Source organism: Ochotona princeps, chromosome 10 (genome assembly GCF_030435755.1).
Source record: "Ochotona princeps isolate mOchPri1 chromosome 10, mOchPri1.hap1, whole genome shotgun sequence".
Taxonomy (NCBI): Eukaryota; Metazoa; Chordata; class Mammalia; order Lagomorpha; family Ochotonidae; genus Ochotona; species Ochotona princeps.
Window position 1 is genome coordinate 42821381 of NC_080841.1, and position 20645 is coordinate 42842025.

Below are 20645 nucleotides of genomic sequence, written 5' to 3' on the forward strand. Positions count from 1 at the left end.
CTTGAAAGAGCAACTGAGAGGAGAGAGTAAGAAAGAGAGAGAGAAAGAGGGAAAGAGAGAGAGAGATTGATCTCCCATCCACTGGGTCACTCCCAAATGACCACAGAAGCTACGGTTGGGCCAAGAGAATCCAGGAGCTTGAAATTTGATCCAAGTCTCCTATGTAGGTGGCAGAGGCCCAGGAAATTGGGCTATCTTCCAGCACCTTCTCAGCACATTCACAGGAAGCTGGATGGGGAGTTATGCAGCTGCAACCTGAACTAGAACCTATATGGGGTGCCTGATATTCTTTTGAGACACAGTGCAAGCTCCATAGACATTATCATTAACACACTTCTAAGAAGAAGAGGTGAAGGTAAGGAATGACTTTAAAGATGTGGATTGAGAAATAATCATTGAGGTTGGCTGTTGAGACACTGCTGGTGATGCCAACACCCATAGACGATGCAGGCTTCAAGTCCCAGTCTGCCTTTGGATTCCAGCTTCTTGCTCAGGTTCGTTATGGGAGGCAGCACACGGGGAGACCTGGAATGGGTTCCGGGTTCCTAGCTTCAACCTCACTCAGACCCAGTTATTACAGCTATTTGTGAAGTGAACCAGTGGATGAAAAATCCCTCTGTTGCTTCTCTCTGTCCCTCTCTCTACCTTTAAAATAAATGTTTTTAAAATAAATAAAAGTAAAATGTGAACTTAAAGTGTTATCCCCAAAATATAAAACTTTTTAGCTATTTTAGAAAAAAGTTTCATCAATTTCCTATACATCCCTGTTCATAAAGCTTTTCCCATTTTTATTATTTTTAGTTTTTTTGAGAGGCAGAGCACAAATAAAGAGAGCTCCCATTAACTGGTTCACACCTAAGTGCTCACAGTAGCTAGGACTATAGCCAGCAGCTAGGAACCCAATCCATGAATTTCCAGTTTTTTTAATTAGCACTTGTATTTGAATGCATTTGTATTTAAAAGCCCCTAAACTATTATTAAGCATTAAGATTAATCTCAACCCCATACCCCTGTGAACTAAAACTTTTAGAATAGACCATCTTCTCTGTTATAGAAGTCTCAAGGAGAAACTGAATGAATCACTATTTTTATTTGTGTCAAAAAACACAAATACTTAAAAGACTAAAGTAGAAGCCTCTTCAATTTTGTGATTATTTTTATATAGACAGGCATAAATAATATGTATGGTCTTATTGAATGACAAAAACATGCAATATTATATATTGTGTAAGATGTTTTCCCCCTTAACTTTTTCCCTATACTATTCAATGATGTTTTATTAACTATATTATATGCTTTTGTGTAAATACTCCATACTTTACTTCCCATTTCTCTTTTGGTTAATATTTAGGATATGTGAAATCTATAGCTAGTAGTAAAACTTGGGTGAACATCTTGGTAATGTAGCCATATTGAGTATTTCTTTTGGGAAAAAATTCTAAAATGAGAACAGTGGATCATAGGCTCCAAAACTCTCACTTTTAAGAGCATATATATATATATATATATATATATATATACACACACATATATGTATGTATATGTATACACATATGTGTATGTATATGTATATATATATGTATACACATATATGTATGTGTATATGTATATATGTATATATGTGTATATATACAACTTCAAAAAAGGGAGTATTAATTTTTACTGTTAGCAGTTCCCGGAATTCCCAAGACTAATCATCTTGAATCAAGATGAAGATTGGCAAAAATGCAAGAATAGCTCTGAATGAGATCATTTTAAAGGTTCCCTTGAGAAAGAACATCGTTACTGTGTTGATGTGCTGACAGGCTGAGCTGCTTCTCCAGCTGAGTGCTCAAGGCTGTTCACAGTTGCTGGGACCCTAACACACCCTTCTTGTACACCCCAGGGAACTCTGGCTACAAGCCAGAAATGCTGTTACCAGATAGACAGTTCTAGGAACCAACTACATGTACACCTGCCAACCACCTCAGGAAATTCATGGGGACGCAAGTGACCTCTTGTCCTGTGTCTACCAATCCAGCTTTGGGCAAAACATGGCTTACACTGGCTCAATCAGCAGCAGAATGTACCTTCAGACCTATAACCTTTCATTGTTGTTGTTCAACATTTGCAGACCCTCTGTTTCAGTCCCACAGCAAAGAACAGCCTTGTCCTAAGCAGGATATTGGTTGTTTGGTTTCGGAAAAAGTGAGGTGTGCTGCTCAAACCTGCTGTAAGTTAGAGGACCTCTTTCTCTTTCTGCACCCATGCTTCTGGTGACTACTGTCATTTCTTATGAATTCACATGGTTCCAAATACCCACCATAGGTCACCAGATATCATCCTGTGACAGTTTAGTGTGATAATCTTTACGAATGTGTAGCAAAAATCTGTCTGAGAATTTTCCATATTTCTGCCAATAGGGTCATTTGGCAATCTGCAACATGGAACATTTTTATTTACACTCGTTGAGTTCCCTGAGTTAGAGTAGACCTGCTCACAATGCTGCTACATGATGGCCTGGGAATGTAATGCCTTTGCTGGGGGAGCTCACAGGTCAGAAAGTATCTTTATTGTAACTGAGCAGATGCATACGAGAAAGGGATGACACAAAGTGAAACTGGACGACAGTGAGACCAGGAATGCTAGAGACATACTCACACTTCCTCCCGCTTCATCCTCTCCAGCCCAAAACCAAGCTGGAGAACAGAAACCAGTAAGACGCCAGGGAAGAGAACCTGGCTGGGAATCATACCCACTGTCACAAGCAAGTTGTGCTTTGGGATGGAGAGAGGTGTTCACCAATATCCAAATGGAATCTTCCTTCACCTTCACCCCAGGAATACCCTGCCCAAGGGTTCAGGAAAGTAAACTCAGTGGGAAGAAGATTTTAGGACCTGAAAATCCAGGAAGTTACTGCTCACTGGCAGATGGAAGAAGACAAGAGGTTCCACCAGTGCTGAGTAATTGTGAGCCAGGGGACTAGAAGCATGAGCATTTCTGGGTAGAGAAAGGAGCAGGACCTGAAACTGTGTCCGCTGGGGATGGTACTGGTGCAATGGGGTACTTGGAGCAGCTAACTTGGAATGATGAGCCAGGAAATGCGAGAAGCCTAGAGGTATTGTAACTAGTTGCCCTCACCTGTCTGTGTTACACTGTGTGTCTGTGCAAACCACATCTGCAAGAAAAAAGAAAAACATCGCACATTGAGTTGTTCCTGAGGGGCTATTTCCAGGGCTGCACCTGCCCCGAGATTCACAGCCAGTTCTTATTCTTTCTGCTCTCCTGACTTTCCACCCATTCATTCATTCATTCAACTGTGATTATTGAGACCATATTCCTGGGTAAGGTGTCCAGCAGGAAACTGAAGCAAGTGTTCAGGTACCCCCAGGGTAAGGAGGAAGATGATTCCTACATTCAGAGGTGCAAAGGGCAGATGCACAGCCCCTGTCCCAACAGCCGGGATCTCCAAGGTCCTCCCAGGAGACACTGTTGAGGGCACTGGCCAGCCCTGTGTACAGGAGTAACTCCCCTTCATTCACCCTTGGAAATAAACTCAAGCCAGGGGAGTTGGCTCCTGGCTTCAGCAAGGATCTGATTTAGGTCAGTATTCTGGTTCCCACTCCACAGAGGAGCAAGAGCAGGGGAATTTGACTGGAGGCCAGCTGTGGTCGATGAGTCATCCGGAATACAAGCAGGCAGCTATTTCTGAATTCAATGGCATCAGATCTCTCTCCTCACCTTGAGTCCAGTGCCCTGGTCTTAAAAAAATATATACAGTTTCTCTGAGATCAAGGCAGGGTATGAGGCAGACGCATGGTTTAGAGCAAAGGAAGGCAGCCATGCCTGTTACTGTGCAGGCAGACAAGCAGAGTCAGGGAGGAGAGTGAAGTTGACAACTCTGGAAAACTCTTGGATTCTTAGTCCTGGTAATACACCTGCTCATCCCATCCCCATGTTCTTCCTTCATTCCTACTTTGGGCACTGACTGTCTACATGTTACTGGCATTTAGAGAGACAACAAATCAGAGGTGGGCCCTCTTCAGCATAGCCCCTAGGTGGGGAAAGACCGAGCCTCCTGGCCCATGTGTATTGGGCCTCACTAATTGCTAGATACTTTTATAAAAACATCACATATAGGAACTCATTTCCTCTTCACAGCAGCACTCTAAAGTGGATACTATCATTATGTACCCTTAAAGATGAGATAGCTGAGTGCAACAAGGTTGAACAACCTAAGTGAAACCGTTTATTTATAAGCAAGGTCCTCCTACTGATTTTGAGAAATTGACATGTTCGTATCCCAAGGTAGGAGAGGAATATAATTTCTCAAGCACCTGTGCTAGATCCGGTGTGGCACCACGCCCCCATCTCTGTGCTGTCCATCAGTTAGAGCTCTTGAAGATTCCAGCAGAGGGAGCTCCTGCTGCCTTCCCTACTGGCCCCTCCCAACAGCCCTATCCTGGCTGTGACTCAGGACAGCTGGCATTGCTCGAACCCTGTGTTCTGGCTTGGTTCTTCAGAAGACGTGGTGTCTGCAGCCAAGCACAGATAGACACCCAACCAGCAATCACAAAACGAGCAAGCAAGCACCCTGTTCCCATCTCCATGCCTCTGCTTTCAATCAGCACAATCCATGGTGACTATAGGCACCCATGTGACTACAGGGACTGCCCTGGGAGTGTATGAGGTTGCCTAAAGCCTACCTCTCTCAATGTTCCGTCCCTAACTGGAGTTATTATTTTTTAAGATTTATTTATTTTTATTACAAAGTCAGATATACAGAGAGGAGAGACAGAGAGGAAGATCTTCCATCCGATGTTTCACTCCCCAAGTGAGCACAACGGCCGGTGCTGCACCGATCCGAAGCTGGGAACCAGGAACCTTTTCCAGGTCTCCCATGCTGGTACAGGGTCCCAAAGCATTGGGCCGTCCTTGACTGCTCTCCCAGGCCACAAGCAGGGAGCTGGATGGGAAGTGGAGCTGCAGGGATTAGAACCGGCGCCCAAATGGGATCCCAGAGCGTTCAAGGATAGGACTTTAGCCACGAGTCCACGCCGCCGGGCCCAACTGGAGTTATTTAACCCTCATATTCCTCCATGAGAAGCAGGAGACAGCCAAGTAGGTCCCTAACAAGTGTGAGGTTGTCCTCTGAAGCACCTCGCTGCCTGGGGAAGAAGAGACGGCAATGGAGGACGGAGGAGGTCAGCCAGTACCTATCTGATGGGCTGTATTTCCCTGCCCTTGCACTTGGAGCTACTGAGAAGGATACCAGTGACTCCTGCTGGCTGGGGAGTTAGCTGTCCAGGACATGACGGTCCATTCCTTTGCCCCCATGAGATCCTCCCTCTGGTTAGAAACATCAGTGCTTGCTCCACTCTAAACGCTTTTAGATGCTATGACTGACATATTTAGGAGAAGCTTCATTTCTGGTTTCTGAAACCACTTTAAATGATTATTTTTAAACACTGCAACCATGAAAATAATTTGTTATTCTTACTCTTTAGTACTGTGAAGAGCAATAACATGGTGCTGAGATTTCAGGATAAATTAATTAAGGTGGACTGCTGTCTATCAAAAGCCACAGCTGGATATTCAAATTCTTATTATTTATTTTGAACTCATCAAGAAAGGATCTTCATATAATTTATTACAAACATCACAAATGTACTTTGGACAGTATTTTTTAAACTATGTAGATTATGATCCTGTGAGTGGATCATAATAAAATCAACTAATTTGATCATCAATATTTCATTATATTTTATTGTATCACTAGTTTAATCAGAAATATATTTGTGTGTCTAAATATATATGTATGCATACACAAGTGTGTGTGGATATGTGCTTACTGATTTACACATACACATTCTATATAGTAGTATTATCTATATACATGCACACACATGCATACACTTTTATGTGTCAGGGTTCTGAGGTAAAATGTATTATTTTGAACTGCTGGTACCGCTACAAAATTTTTAAATGCAAAAAAAAAAATGTATCCTTTTGGTGTGCAGTTTTTTAAAATATAAAGTGAACCCCTCACAATTTCAAGAAAGTATTATTTACGTAGTTCGCTTAAGGAATTTGTGTATTTATTTTCATTCATTTATTTTTATTCATTTTATTCTCCATTTTTTCTTTATTTTCACTCATTTCTAATGTTTTTTTTTCTTTTTTTTTTTAAGATTTTATTATTATTGGAAAGCCGGATATACAGAGAGGAGGAGAGACAGAGAGGAAGATCTTCCATCCCATGTTTCACTCCCCAAGTGAGCCGCAATGGGCCGGTACGCGGCAATCCGATGCCGGGACCAGGAACCTCTTCCGGGTCTCCCATGCGGGTGCAGGGTCCCAAAGCTTTGGGCCGTCCTCAACTGCTTTCCCAGGCCACAAGCAGGGAGCTGGATGGGAAGTGGAGCTGCCGGGATTAGAACCGGTGCCCATATGGGATCCCGGGGCTTTCAAGGCGAGGACTTTAGCCGCTAGACCACGCCGCCGAGCCCCATTTCTAATGTTTTAAAATGAGCAATAAAAAATTTTAAATCCAGGTAGGAGTCTCAATACCCAGGAAACAGACCTCTTTAGTTAACTAATTTTGAAATATCAGCACCGTCTTAAAATTCTTCGCAGTATTAAATTTACTTTTTGTAGTGTTAAACTTTTGGTAAATGTGAAATTAACTCTTGACTATGTCAAGAAAGTGAGAAAATTATTGAAGCAAGAGTCTGCTTCAATAACTGCAGATATTTACAGAGGACAGCAGTGACAGGCAGTTTCATACCCTCCAAATCTTAAATCCAAACAGCATCTGGGAGATTATGTAGTCAGTGGTTTTCTAAACTTTCCTTTAGCAGTGACACCTTTTTTTATGAACCAGATCTAGCATGGAATCCCAGCTGTTGGAAGCAGAGTTGCTTTACAGAAGCCAGGAAGCCCAGTTTGAAAATTGTCTTGGGCCTGTGCTTCTCGTGTCCAAATCAGAACCTGAGATGATCAGAAGAGACCAAATGGCCTCTTGAAATTGGTCACTTCTTGGCAGAGCTAGAACTCAAACTCAAGCTGTTGACTGTCGTTTAAGGTATTTTGCATACTACGCTGTTCTGAAGGGAGTCCTACATACTGCTTAACTCCAGCAGATGGATGGATGGATGCCTTTATGCATTGGGGTCCTAGACATTTATATATCACTCCATGGAACAGAATAGCCCATTGGTCCCAAGGGGGACAGAAATGTGAGCTAGTCCAGGAAAGGCTAGATCAGGTTATTTATGCAATGCAAGCCCATAAAGTAGCACGTTCCTGAATACAGGCCTAGAGCTGGGAGCCCAAAACCAGGAAGTAGAATGATCAGCTTCCAGAACTTGAGGAGTCAGCCATATCCAACAGAGCTACTCCCTTGTTAATGATTCTCCCCAGATGCCTTTGCTTTCTCTTCCTAAAGGGCCAGGGCAGGGCTCTTGCTGCAAAGATGGCAATCTAAGATACAGCCCTTGGATAGTAAAAGAAACTGGCCATTTTCTCTTGTTTCTTGTCTGGGATTCAAGTTTCATTTCCTTTCTCTTTGGTTTTCTTGTGGGCATGGGGAGGAGAAAGAACTGCAGAATTTAAGCTGATGGTTGTAAGTTCTGTATCAAAAACCTGTTACCTTCTTATATACTCAGCAACCCTACTTCAAGCAGCATTTACTAGGCCACTGTGAACTGTCATTAAACATCCTGTCCACTCCCCAACCGCATCAATGAAAAACCAATGACAGAGTGCATTTGTGATCAGGAGCAGGCTTTCTGCCATCTCACACAGAGCCAAGGAAATGGTTGGCCTTCGATGTGCAACGTGTTGCACTATACATTTATTTGTAGGAAGGTGATGAGAAAGACCTATTTAATAGGTGTGATCTGAGAGCTTCACCCTCAGTGCCCGTCCCAGGTGGATTCTTATAATGCCAAATGTAAGACAGATAGGTCCCAGTGGTGTCATTCATGTCAGCTCATGCCATTACTCTCAACAAGGAACAAAGATCAAAGGTCAAACAACAAATTCTCCTGCCGGGGGTTTATTTACACAAAGATGTTTCTATTGATACTTCTATTGATATTCTATTGATACATACATACATATACACATATTTGAGTTTTTAATTCTGGAGATTGGACAATTTTCTAAATTGAGCCATAGCACCCTAACTCCAGCATAAGGTTTTAAGTAGTTGGAATACTCTAAACACTGTACATTCTCATACAATGGTACACCATTAACTTACGAGATACTTCCCTGTGATGTTTTTAAAATATGTGCCTGCACTACATTCCACTTCAAAGGAAATATGCACTCGTGGACTATCAGTACACAGGAGGTCAAATCGGCAGAAAGCTCCACATATGGAAAGGAGAGCAAAAGTTCGGAGGTTTGTCGGGGAGGGAGGGTGGGAAGCCTGGGTGGAAGCCCACGTTGACAGAGCACACAGGATGGACAGCGCTGAGTACAGGAAATGAAAGGAACAGTACAGGGTATTCAGATTAAGGAAAGAGGCTGAACTAACAATGGGCAGCTTTCCTTTGATTAACACACACTAACAGGCATAGGGAAATGAAGACTTCAGCAGGTGCTCTTGGGTAACCTACTGGGGAAAAAAAGATTTAGATAATCATGATTTAACAATTGAAGTTAATAGTGGGGAATTTCACAGTTTTGATTGCTAATTGATTTTTACAGAATAATGCAATCCTAGAAGGCAGGTATTTTAAAATAATGGATAGGGAGCACTTTGTGGTGTGACTTGCTCAGAGCTGCTGGGAGAATGAGTGCAGAGGCCAAGACGAGGGAATGGGGGAGACCCAGACAAACACTAGTTCAGGTCTGCCAACATTGCAGAGGCCCTGGAACATGATGAAGTCTGTCACAACACCATTCAATTGAATGGACAGGTCTTACGTCATGCACGTCACCTGATGTGCAATAGCTATATGACCTGTTTTCAGCTTATGGACTTCTTAATTGTGCAGACTTAGATTTCAATCTCTTCCTACTCAGTGACTCACTCCATGCCCTGGGGCCCTTTATTTCATCTCCTTTAGCCTGTTTCATCATCTATGAAACGAGATTAAGTTACCTGACAGAACTTCAGCAAGTAGGAAAGGAAATGGTTGATGTGACACATTGAACACAGTATCTGACACAGTAAGCACCCAGAAATTGATACTGTGATGTGATAATTGTTGTAGCTATGCATACAACAAATGGTTACCTGTGTACTTAGTGAAACAATACACAGTATTATTTTGTAACAAAATGTCCTTACAGTACAGCATTCTTTTGCTTTAAGCTTATTTCCAAAGAAGGAAATGACTTCCTTGATAGTAGTAACACCACCATTGGATAAGTTGCTGATGAGAAGTGTACCACGTGAAGGCCACCACTAGAGGGCCCTCCAGGGACCACGAAAACCTTCCCTTCCGTGTACTGGTGGGAAACGCTGAGAGGACCTGGCCTTTTGGACTCAGGGTCATTCTATTCATTATAGCTCTTCAAGAGAAAAGATAATAGCAAGAGCCCTCCAAGAGAAACTTCTAGGAGCCTCTGCTGACAGAAGTCTGGAGGATATGCATGTGGTTGCTCACTAGAAACAGCTGGTATGTGCCAAGCTAGGGATATTATCCTGCTTTAGGGGTCACTCTCCCCCTGCAGCACCCGACTGAGTTACCCATTGGTGGCATTAGACTGGAGCAATACAAGGCAATATCAAAATTGAGACAGGAAGCTAGGTGGCATGGAGGGACGGGCGTTCTGGAATTCTGGCTAAGGACGTAATAACACCCACTGTGCAGAAGAACAGATTCTTCAGGATCTCAGTGGAGACTAGGACCAAGGCTGGTGTGAGAGAGAGAGACAATGCCCAGAAAGCCCAAGAGATTTTCAGGTCTCCAAGAACCCTGGGCATCCCATCCGTAAGGACAATAGCTGGGCATCCTGGATGGTGCATGACCGATCTTGGGATAAATGCCCTTCTGGCCTGGGTGGGCATTAGGAGATGGCTACACACAGCACTGCTATAGGTCCCCCTGTTGCATTTTCACAAGCATCATTGACCAGTCACTCACAGCTGGGCCTGAAGAGGAGCCATGAAACCAGTCCAAGGAAGCCAGTGCCAGCCTTGTAGCTGCTACAGGAACCTGGACACTGGATAGAAACAGCATGCTGTCTCCACAGGCAGGGTGGCCTTTACACTGAGGCAATGAGCAGGAGCACAGATCATCTCAAACCTTTTGTTTTCTTGTGGCACCTTGGCCTCTGTGGGCTTTGCATCTTCATCCCCAAAACGGAGCAGGCTGAGTAAAGTGCCACTAGCCTCAATAAGTGAATGCCAGCTTCAGTAAGCGTTATTTTTCCCCTGGAAAGCAGTTGGGGGACTTAGCTGCAAGCATGAGTATACTCAGCTGGAAGTCAAGCACTTCCTTTTCTAAACTTGGGCATTGCTGAGCAGTGAGTTCTCAGGTCTCTGCCTTCCCAAGCGCTGGTCAGAGAAAGCGCTTGTCAGGGAGGTGGTGATGGCCAGTGGGTTGTCGTCAGGACCAGGCTGGGAGGAAGAAGGGAGGGCCGGCTGCTGGCCCGAGGAGCTGGGTTCCTAGGGCAGGGGGCGGAGCAGGTGAGCCTGCGGGTGGGAGTGGGGAGTGCACTTGTACATGACGTTGGAGTTTGCAGCAACCGCCAAGTAGGCTGTGCGTGCCTATGTGGAGTGGCTGCGCCGCGGGGAGGATGTGAACGGCGGGGCCGCAGCTGCAGTGAGCAGAGCGGCCAAGGGAGCCCGGCGGGCAGCCCCGGGGGTGCCCCCCGGGACTGAGACCCGCCAGCTGCCCTCGCTTGCCCGCGGAGGAGAGCCGCGTTGGCCACGGGCCCCGGAAAGACACGCTCAGCCGGCCCCAGGATGTAGGCGATCGGCGGCAGTGCTTCTGCAGGCGGCCGGCTCATCATGAAGAAGCACTCGGCCAGGGTGGCCCCGCTCAGCGCCTGCAACAGTCCGGTCCTGACCCTCACCAAAGTGGAAGGTAAACGCCACTGCGCCCCGTCCGGGGTGGCGGAGTCCGACAGGGGAGTCCCTGTCGCCCTGGGACGGGCTGGGCTGCCTGGCTACGAGGAGCGGGGCTGACTGCTTCCCTAGGACGCGGCTCCGCAGTGCAGCTCCGAGCTGCCTGCGTGGGGGGACTTGGCAGCGCTGGGGGCTGCCCTACACTCCCTCCCGAGGAGTGGGTGAGGGAGCCGCTGCGCAGCGCACCTGGCTCCTTTCTGGGCAACCACCAGCACATTTGGCAGCAGCTACACCTTCTCAGCCCCTTTCCTGCCTTGCCTGCCTTCCCCTGGGGTGCATGTCTACAGGAAAGAAGGAGGGACGCCAAGACTACCTGTATCCCCAACCTCTGCATCAGCACCCTCACTCCTCCCCCACCTCCAAGCAGACTAGAGGTGTTGCCCATGCCTGCAGTCGCCTAGGGAGACTTCTTGGGCCCCAGATGGCTCCCAAGCCTTCAGGACCACCAGCTCAGTCACCGTCGAGGTGTGTGGGAATGGGGCCCCACGGGTGAGCGCACTGCTATTCCCAGCCTGTGAGCAGGGCCCTAGAGTGGAGCAGTTGCAGGTCCCCAGCCCATGTCCTCATCCTCCACATTCCCTCTTCTACCGGGAGCCGCCCCCACTCTGGGGATGTGATGGAGGGAGCAGGCTGCTCAGGAGCCCACGGGGACAGCTAGGCCTTGCTCAGACACAGTAACTGTTCTGCTGGCACCAAAGAGGTGACAGGAACAGGGGGAAACATCTCAGTCCTTGGCTGTTCCCCCCAGGGACAGAGATGGGATAACCACCTTCCGCTAGAGCTGGACCCAACCGTCATCAGGTGCGGACTGGGAAGGAACAGCCAAGAGTCTGGGGCGGGCAGGCTACCTCAGTCCGAGGAACACCACGGTGCTCCGTGCTTATTGTGAGCCAGCAGAGTCCATAGTGCAAGCAGTGAGCGAAGGGGTGGCCCCCTGGCCTTCCCTCAGGACTCCAGCTGAAGCTCAGACCTCTACTGACTGCCCAGGGAGGCATGCTATGTCTACTCTGTGTTCCTGGTTGTTATATAAGTCTGAGGACCAAGGAGGGTGAGATTGAGTCTGGCAGGACAGGTGTGTATGTTCTGTGTTCAGTCCACCCGCAGAGGCCTGCCAGTCACCAACCTGCTAACAGTACCCATTGCCTATAGACAAGACAACCTGGAGGTGTTGAGGGCAGACAGACCGATCCAAGACCTGCAGAATGTAGGTGGTGGAGCAGGAGCGCAACCCTGATCTGTCTGATCTAAACCTGACGCCTTTCTGAGTGTTGGTGGGCACTGACCCACACACCTGTTTCTCACCATGTTTTCTGAGAGGTTGATTTTTTTTTTTTTTACCTGACTAGTCAGTCCCCTTACAGGAGTCCTCTCAGGTAAGGAGACCCACATCTCTCATGTGTACTTGTGTCTCCTAAGCCTGCTCTCAGGCTGCCCATGTACATGCAAGTCTGGGAGGGAAAAGGCTGAATATCTGCTTCCCACAGAGGGAAGCTGGGAACGTCTACTTCCACGATTATCACGGGAAGTTGTCCTGTCCTAGCTGCGGGCAAAGAGGATGGGCTCTGCTTGCCAGCAACAGGTTGTCTCCCTTGGGCACTGCCAACCAGCCTCAGGCAGGGCCAGCCTGAGCAGCATTGTGAGTGGCATTGGACAAGGACCGATGGCAAGGAGCCCAAGGTGAGCTCTGAGGCACCCAAGGTGCTGCTGGAGGCCGTAAGTGACGCGTCAGGTGCAGGTTCTCCTCAAGGCCATACCTGGAGGTTTCCTTCAGGGAATGAAAAGAAGAATTCCCTTAGGGCTGCTGCCAGGAGAGTTGGCAAGTCTCCTGTTCACCCTGACATCAGCAGCTGTTTTACTGTGAGCTTGGTCCTTTCACCAACATTTCAACCCAGGCCCATGTGGGTAATGGCGAAGTGTACTGACATAAGAACTAGACAGATGAAAGATCAAGATGGCTCTGCCACTTCAACTTGTGTCAATCATGGGTACTGGTCCCGATTCCTCCAGTGTGAAAAAAAACTACCTATGCCAGCTGACTATTGAGGAAGGCACATGCCTGGCACACAGTGGTTGCTTCCCAAGTACTGGCCAACCCTCCAGCCACAGATATTTTTTTTTTTGGCAAGTTATCCAGTTACTCTTTGAGAGTACACAGGTGTCTGAAAGCATCTGCGGAGGGTCCATGACACTCAGAAGCCCCTGGGTTCTTTGGGTATGGAAGGATACCTACATGTATATCAGCAAAATTCTGTAGGTCAGGGCCTGGTAGAACCTGCCCTTGGTTTGCCTAGGCTCACATATAACTCTTTCATTCACTCTGTCTGGTTTTTTTGTGTGATGGGTATATATGTGTGTGTGTGTGTGTGTGCGCGTGTATTTATGCTTTTAGTCCACTTTTCTGAGACCATTTACATCTGGCATGCCTGTTTTTGCAAGTGTTGGGTCATTTCATTTTGCCTTGGCTGCACATGGCAAAGTGGTTCCCATACTGTGGCTATTCCTGTATAAATGGTAGCCAGGCTCCAGGGATGGAATACAGCCAACAAGGAGTATTTATTAGTTTGTGGAGTATGTCATCTAAGGGGAGGCTAGAAGGCCCCAGCATGTGGTGCACATAAAACCAAAATAGAAAACATGACGGTTGGCTGAACTCAAGCGTAGGGAGATGGTCAAATGACTTCATTTGTTCAACAAAATGCTTCAGAAGTATCGTGTGTCCTGTGAAAACTCAGCAAGGCCCTCCCTGGAAACACAAAAATGACCAATGTTAGCTTCATTCTCTTAAAGAAGCACCAGTCTATTGGGAAAGGGGCAAAGAGATCAATTGTTGAACAAAAAGTTATAAGTTTCTGTGGTATGACTAAGGGTAAAGTTTTACAGGGATGCTGGAAATGTGGCAGTCCGAGGAACTTATCATGACAGGGAGGCCCGTGTGAGGGAGAGGGCTTTGGAAGAAGGTACCTTTCTGAGGAGGATGTGTGTCAGACAGGGCTGACTGAGGCCAGGAGGCCTTTCTGAAAGGAACCCTTTGTTAAAGAAGCCAGGAGAGAGGAAGCTTCCCTTAGATGAGGGAAAGCCCTTCCTGTGGGTCAGCCTTCCAAGGAGCACCCTTTCTGAGGAGAAAGGCCTGTTTGAGAAGAAGCGTTTGTGAGATCTGAGAGTGTTCTTCCTGAAGAGGAAGCCTCCTGAGCTAAAGCTGTCACAATCAAGACAGGGTATGAGAGAGGGGAGATGTGTGGAAAACCTCATTCAGTCCAGAGGAAGAAGAGGCTGTTTCAGGTTTCAGCCAAAGGGAACAGAGCATACACTAGCTTGGATAGGAAATAGGGACAGAGTGGGAGCTGGGTCTTAGACATGGATCGCAACTTACAAGTAGCATCTAGCCACAATGGTGTCAATCTTGACAACATAGCCTATTTTTCAGTCCTGTTCCCTGCTTTTCTATCAGAAGTAGACACTGAGTATTGATCTGTAACACATCTCTGGTGGAGCGGTATTTGCTAGGATCATCTATATGCACCATCAGCTAATTCACATGCACTAACGTTGCAGTCAGTGGAAATTCAGCAGGTGAAAAAGAGGCACAATAGGCCACCCAAGAGGTTGGCCTTAAGTCACACTGTAAGACCCTGGATGGACTGGGTTTAGTGCTCAAGCCGCACACTGTCTGTTGAGTGAGACTTTCTAGGAAGCAGCTGTTTTGAATGACAACAGGAGTGTTGACCTAGCCTTCTTGGAAATCAAATCATTTTTAGTGAATACCCACTATGTTGCAGGTGCTATGCTGAAGGTGATTGTTCCATGATCTCTATTTCTCCCAATGGAAAGGTATGGAGGTTACCCCTACTTCATAGATAGGAAACAGACTTGGGGCATCATTTGCACAAGATCCTGGGATCTAGAAAGCAAGAGTGCCAGGCTTCAGATCCATACCTACCTGGCTGCCAATGTGGCAAGGCCTTGGCACAACTGCGTGTCCTTTGACAACATGAGAGAATTGTATCAGATCTGATGGAACTTTCTAGGCGCTCAGTTAGCGCTTGCTCTCTAGAACTACCACCACCATATGACCTGGTGTCCTGGAGCATTGCAGGGCTTATGGGGCCCGTGGCTGTTGGCCGTGTTTTCAGTGTCTCTGCTCCAGATAGTCTCAGCTGTCCCTTTTCTCTGTGAAAAGGCTGTTACCTGGAATGTTCAGTTAGGGTGTGGGTGGAAGGCCCACTTGTGCTGGTCCAGGCTGAGACAGGTCATGAGAAGCACACCCACCATCAGAAGGTTCCCCCACAAATCTCCCCTACGCGGGCTGGATCTACTGCTTAAACTCCAATGAGAAAACTCTTTCACATCTTGGTTAACCATATTACCTAGGATATGCAAGAGAATGAGGCATTTTAGGAGGTTCTCATATAAGTATAATACAATCCTTGAGCCAACAGATCTTCCAAACAAGTAATAAATGTCAGAAACACACACAAAGGTTACATGTAGAAAAGCCTAATTTTAGTTCTGGACCATAAATAACATGGTGCATTTCAGCAGAGGGCAGACACAGTTAACCACCATGTGACTCTCCAACCAGCCTTATCACCTTTTTTGCCAAAATGACATTGTATAAAAGAGAACATCATCTCAAAGGGACAGAATCTCAGTTCTTGCCTGCTGAACTGAATGCGGTTTCAGGATCCACCTTACCACTGCACTCAAGGTATTGATCACACATCCACAGGATTGTTTTTCCGCTGGGGAGTATGACCAGGGCAACATGGTGGGAAGTAAGCACATGACATCTCCTGGCAGAGGGAACCCCATGGCAAAGTAAAAAGGCAAGAAGGGTGGCGCTTGGCAGAGACCTGCAAATGGGATGCAGAGGCAGGAGCCCAGGGATGTTCAGGCAGGGAGAGGTAAGAATACACACTGGACCACCCTGTGAGGCCTCCTGGATGCTGGGTTCAAGGGAGTGGATTAAAAGAAAGACACCATCTGAGTCTGAGAAAACCAGGGTTATGTTGAGTAAAGGTGTTCAATGGACCATGAAACCTGTTCATTGCCACAACAAGTGTTGTTTCAAGGATGAAAAAAAAAGTTTTTGGGTTGGAATGTGAGTCAGAGTTGATGGGAAATGCTTATTTCAGGAGTGTGTATGTGTGTATGCATGTACGTAAGTGCCTTTGAAGGTGGAAAAGTTTGCAAATTCTTGTGGAAATTATGCCATGGGGTTGAAGTGAAGTATTGGGAAGTGATTGCAATAGTTCAAACAGAAATACATGGTTGTAATTGTGTTAGTAACCTGCTTCTGCTGGTGCTCAACCTGTGTTATCCCATTCAGTTTTCAGAGCATTCCTGCATGGTAGATCCTTGTGTTTCTCCCACTGTGTGGGTAAGGATGTGGAGGTCAGAAGGCTGGGCAACTCACTATATGAAATGGCTACCACATGGAATACCTCTATTGGGACCAATTTTCTGCAATATAGTGAGCATGAGGACAAGAAAAAAGGTGAATCTTCAGATCATCATGGTAGGGTAAAGGAGAAGAGCAGGAAAGAGAGCCATCGAATCATCTGTGAAGATTTAGCCTGAACAAGTTGAGACATGGAGATACCATTAGAGTAGCAACAAAGATAGACAGGAAAACACATCTGGGAGGGAGGCAGGGGGAGTCAAATTGAGATGAGCTTGAGACCCTGGTAGTGCCTTCAGATGCAGGTACATAGCAGGCAAGGAGGTGGGAGGAAGGTAAGGGAGCACAAGAGATGATTCAATCAACTGAGAAATGAAAAAATTAAGTTCAGAATTGTATTGGCCAAATCCATGCAGAAAATTAGCAAAGCAGAAGAGAAGCTTGCATCACTAAGACAGAGGTCCTAGATAACATGGCATCATGGAGACCTTAGGGGAAAAGTCAAGAAAGTGAACATTGCATCAAGTATAACCTAGAGTGGGTGATTATGCAGAACCAATTTTAAGCAGGTATCAATCTGTCAGGTCTGTGGCAAAGGGGTGAGTGTTTTGAGATGAAGGAACCATTGCACGATGGTTGGTCAAAGCATTTGACAGTGGGAGAAGTAATGTGTGGACACATGTGAAGATCTTTGAGAGATCCCACCATTTCTGTGAACTGGAGGAAGAAGCCTAATTCCAGGACAGGTTTAAGGGTTCCCCTAGAGAAATGTTATTTCTGCAGCCGTGGCCTGCAGGACACAACAAGGCAGAGGAGGAAAGCATGAAACAGATGTGCTCCTTCATCCTGCAAAGGAGCATGGGGAGAGATGTCGGGCCAAGGCAGAAGAATGTGGAGCTGCAGAGAAGGTGAGCCTAGGACCTGTGCTGGTGGCTTTGATCCTCTTTGTTATGTAGTAAGTGGAATCATCTACCAAAAGTGATGGATGGGGATGGAAGGCTTGAAGAGGTGGGAAAGGATTCAGAATAGCTCTATGGGGAGAGCCAAGAAGAGATTTAATTCTTAAAAGCCTTTTTGGCAAGTGATACGTTTCCACTGGTTAAGACGTCTTGTAGCTCAGGGGAAGGGTCTAGAGAGAGGAACACTGGCTGAAATGTCAGGACACTCACCTTCATTTCCGGCTGCCCCACTGGCTAATTAATATATCGGACATGCTGTCTCACCTCTTGGAGCCTGGGTTTCTCTTTCTGCAAAGAGGAGATTTGCATGGCTCTTCTGTAGGCTCATTCAGGAACATTCTATACAAGTTTGTTAAGTAGCTTGTTCATTAACAGAAATTGGTTTATCTGATTAAAATCCATCAGAGTGGAGCTCTAAGGGACTGAGGCCAGAAAATATAAGGAATCTGGCATGTGAGAGTGCAGTATGTGAATGTGCGTGCAAGGGCACATACTTTCAGGGAGTTGGCCTTGATATTTGGTCAGGGAATGAAAAGAGCCACTTACCTGGATAGAACTTGCTCCATGAATCTCAGCAGCAGGAAGCAACTGCACATTGACTAGACCCCAGGTGATGAGATGGGGCAAAAAGATGCTGCAAGTCCTCAGAGAGAAGCTGTACAACATTCAAGCTGGACTTAGGGCAGCCCCCAGATTATTTTTAAGACATGTTTATTCATTTGAAAAGCAAAGTTATGGAGAGATAGAAAAGGAGAAAGGAAACCAGAGATTTTTCCATCCACTGGTTCATCCTCTTGTGCAACAAGCACAGCAGCCAGGACTGGGTCAGGCCAAAGCCAGGAGCCTGGAACTCCATCTGGCTCTCACACATGAGTGCAGGACCTCAAACAGTTAGATCATCCTCTCCTGCCTTCCCAGGCACAACATTAGGAAGGCAGATCCAAAGCAGAGCAGCCAGGGCTCAAACCAATGCCCCCATGAGATGCTGATGTCGCAAGTGACAGCTCAGCCCACTGTGTCACAATCCACAATCCCGGATGTTTCTATGTTAAAATTTCACTGCCCAGAGATGAACTCAGCTTAGCCACCCTCCACTGGAGCAAGACACTTAGGGTTGGTTTGGTAATTAAGGAACTGCATGGGAATTAAGATCAATGATACTGTGGTCCTTGATTAAAGCAGGGATGGGCAGGCTTTGTCCCTGGAGAAGCCACGCTACGTGTCATTTGCCCTTTGGTAAAACTGGCTAGCTCTGTTGAGTTCCAATAGCCTGAATCCAGTCCACCCAGAAGTCCAAAGATGTAGGGGTGCTAACTCTCAGACAAGGAAAACCATCAGAAGAGTGCATGCATTTGCCTGGGCTTAAGAGCAGAGGTCCTTATGGACATCAAAGAATCAGCAGGTATGTGCAACTGCTGAGTGTCTGCTGTGTGTTTGGAAGCACAATGTGTACCGGCCAGCAGCAGGGTGAAATTCCAAAGGCCATGCAGGCCATGACTAGCAGAGCAGGAAGATTAACAGCATTCTGTTCCCTCCCAAGAATAAACCTGGACCCATTCCCCCAAGGTACAAACAGGATTACCTGAAGCTTATCCAGAGATGGCTAGTTTTTCACGGGTCATAAATCACCTTAGAGCCACTGCAGGAGCTGGGGTTACTGAGATGCTTGGGAATGAAATGGACACACCCAGGCAGTGGTCTATCCCTGAGCTGGCATTGATGGTGGGACCAAGGCTACCTTGAGGCCACTCCCAGCAGCTTCCACACCACCTTCAGGGAGAACTGCTAGAGAATCACAAGGAAACCTTCACAACCCTGTGTGATTCCCAGAAGCAGCTGCCTCACTGTCTCCTCTCTCCCCTCCACCTGCCAGAACTGTGGTACAGCAAAGGTTGAAGCCATGCTCAGAAAGCACACAACTCCTGCTAATCTGGTGTGACTATTTCTTCTCATAGGTCTGGAAAAAAAGCATTCAACCACCTGCAGCTTATCATGCCCACCCAGCCTGGCAGTGGCTCTTAGTGGTGCCCCCCCCTTCCCCAGGCATGACACTCCCTCTGCTATAGCCTTGCATCACCTTGGGCTACCAGTTCACACTTCCTAGGCTGCATGGTCACAGATGAAGGAGTGTATTATCCCATGGTCTAAAGTTCTGCCGATCCAAGTTTAGACACTGAGTGGTAACAGTTCTCTTTCTGGTCTGTGGATGGCAATCTTCACATTGGGTATTCATCTGGCCCCTTCTCTGTATATGGTAGGGGTGGACTAAAAGAGAGGAATGGAGTCATTCTCCTCTTTTTAGATGATTAATCCTGTCTGATTACAGCCCATTCTTGTGACCTCATTTTAATGTAATTACCTCCCTAAAGGCCCATCTCCATGTAGCTACACTGAGTGCTAGAGCTTCAACATACAGATTCAGGGGGAATATAATCGTTCAGTTAGATAACACATTCCAGGACAGGGAATCCTAGACTAGAATCCCATTCACCGAGGCTCTTCCAGGTTAGATAATGTGAATCTGTGAATCTGAAGTTCTTTGTAATGGACAGTTCCAGCTATGACGTGGTCAACACCACAATCTTGATCACGAATGAACAATCTACTGTCCATTACTCTTGATGCTGTGGGAGTCAGACAGAACCAGGTTGTAACTGCAGCTCAGTCACCCACTGCCTGTGTGCCTTTGGGGTAGTAACTCTCAGAACCTCATTTCTTGTCCAACAGAAAATAGAATAATAACCAGACTGACCACCACCATCATGGCAAGCAAAAAGGGGTCTTTGCCATCTCCTGGCAAAGAGTGTGGTGTCAATGTCAGGTGATTAACCATCACTTGTCCCTTTATTTTCCTATCACCTTCCTTTGCTTTACCCAGGGTCAGCATTCAACTTCATTTATTCGTGAATTCCACGTTGTTTCCCTGGGACCAGCACTGGTTTGGAGTGTGGCTGGGGCCCCAATCATGTATGAATAGTGGGAATATTTTCTTACCTAAAATCCAGGAATCCATTTGAACTTGCAAGTTCAAGTGTATATGAGATATGGAATAAAGGATCACTTTGAGATAAACAGGACATGTGATAACCTTATGCATAGGACAACCCCTCAGTTTCTTTTTTTCATTTTAATTACTGCTTTAAAAAAAGAACCCAATAACAGACTCTTTGAGTATGCATGTAATGAGTAGATGAGATAAACAAAGCCTAAAGTGCATTTT

The 20645-nt window shown here is 46.3% G+C and overlaps 1 protein-coding gene across 3 annotated transcripts in view; it reads left to right on the plus strand.

Annotated features, from left to right (window-relative positions):
* Positions 1 to 20645, plus strand: part of SLC35F3 (solute carrier family 35 member F3) — a 320392-nt gene that overhangs the window by 223940 nt on the left and 75807 nt on the right. Inside the window, exon 1 of one of the 3 annotated variants that reach the window (XM_004578529.4) lies at positions 10673 to 11027. The exons of the other annotated variants lie outside the window; for them this stretch is intronic. Within the exon in view, the coding sequence (XP_004578586.1) occupies positions 10952 to 11027 (76 nt within the window). The 5' untranslated portion in view covers positions 10673 to 10951. Of the gene's footprint in view, positions 1 to 10672; positions 11028 to 20645 lie in introns of those variants that run through there. 3 annotated transcript variants of the gene reach the window in all.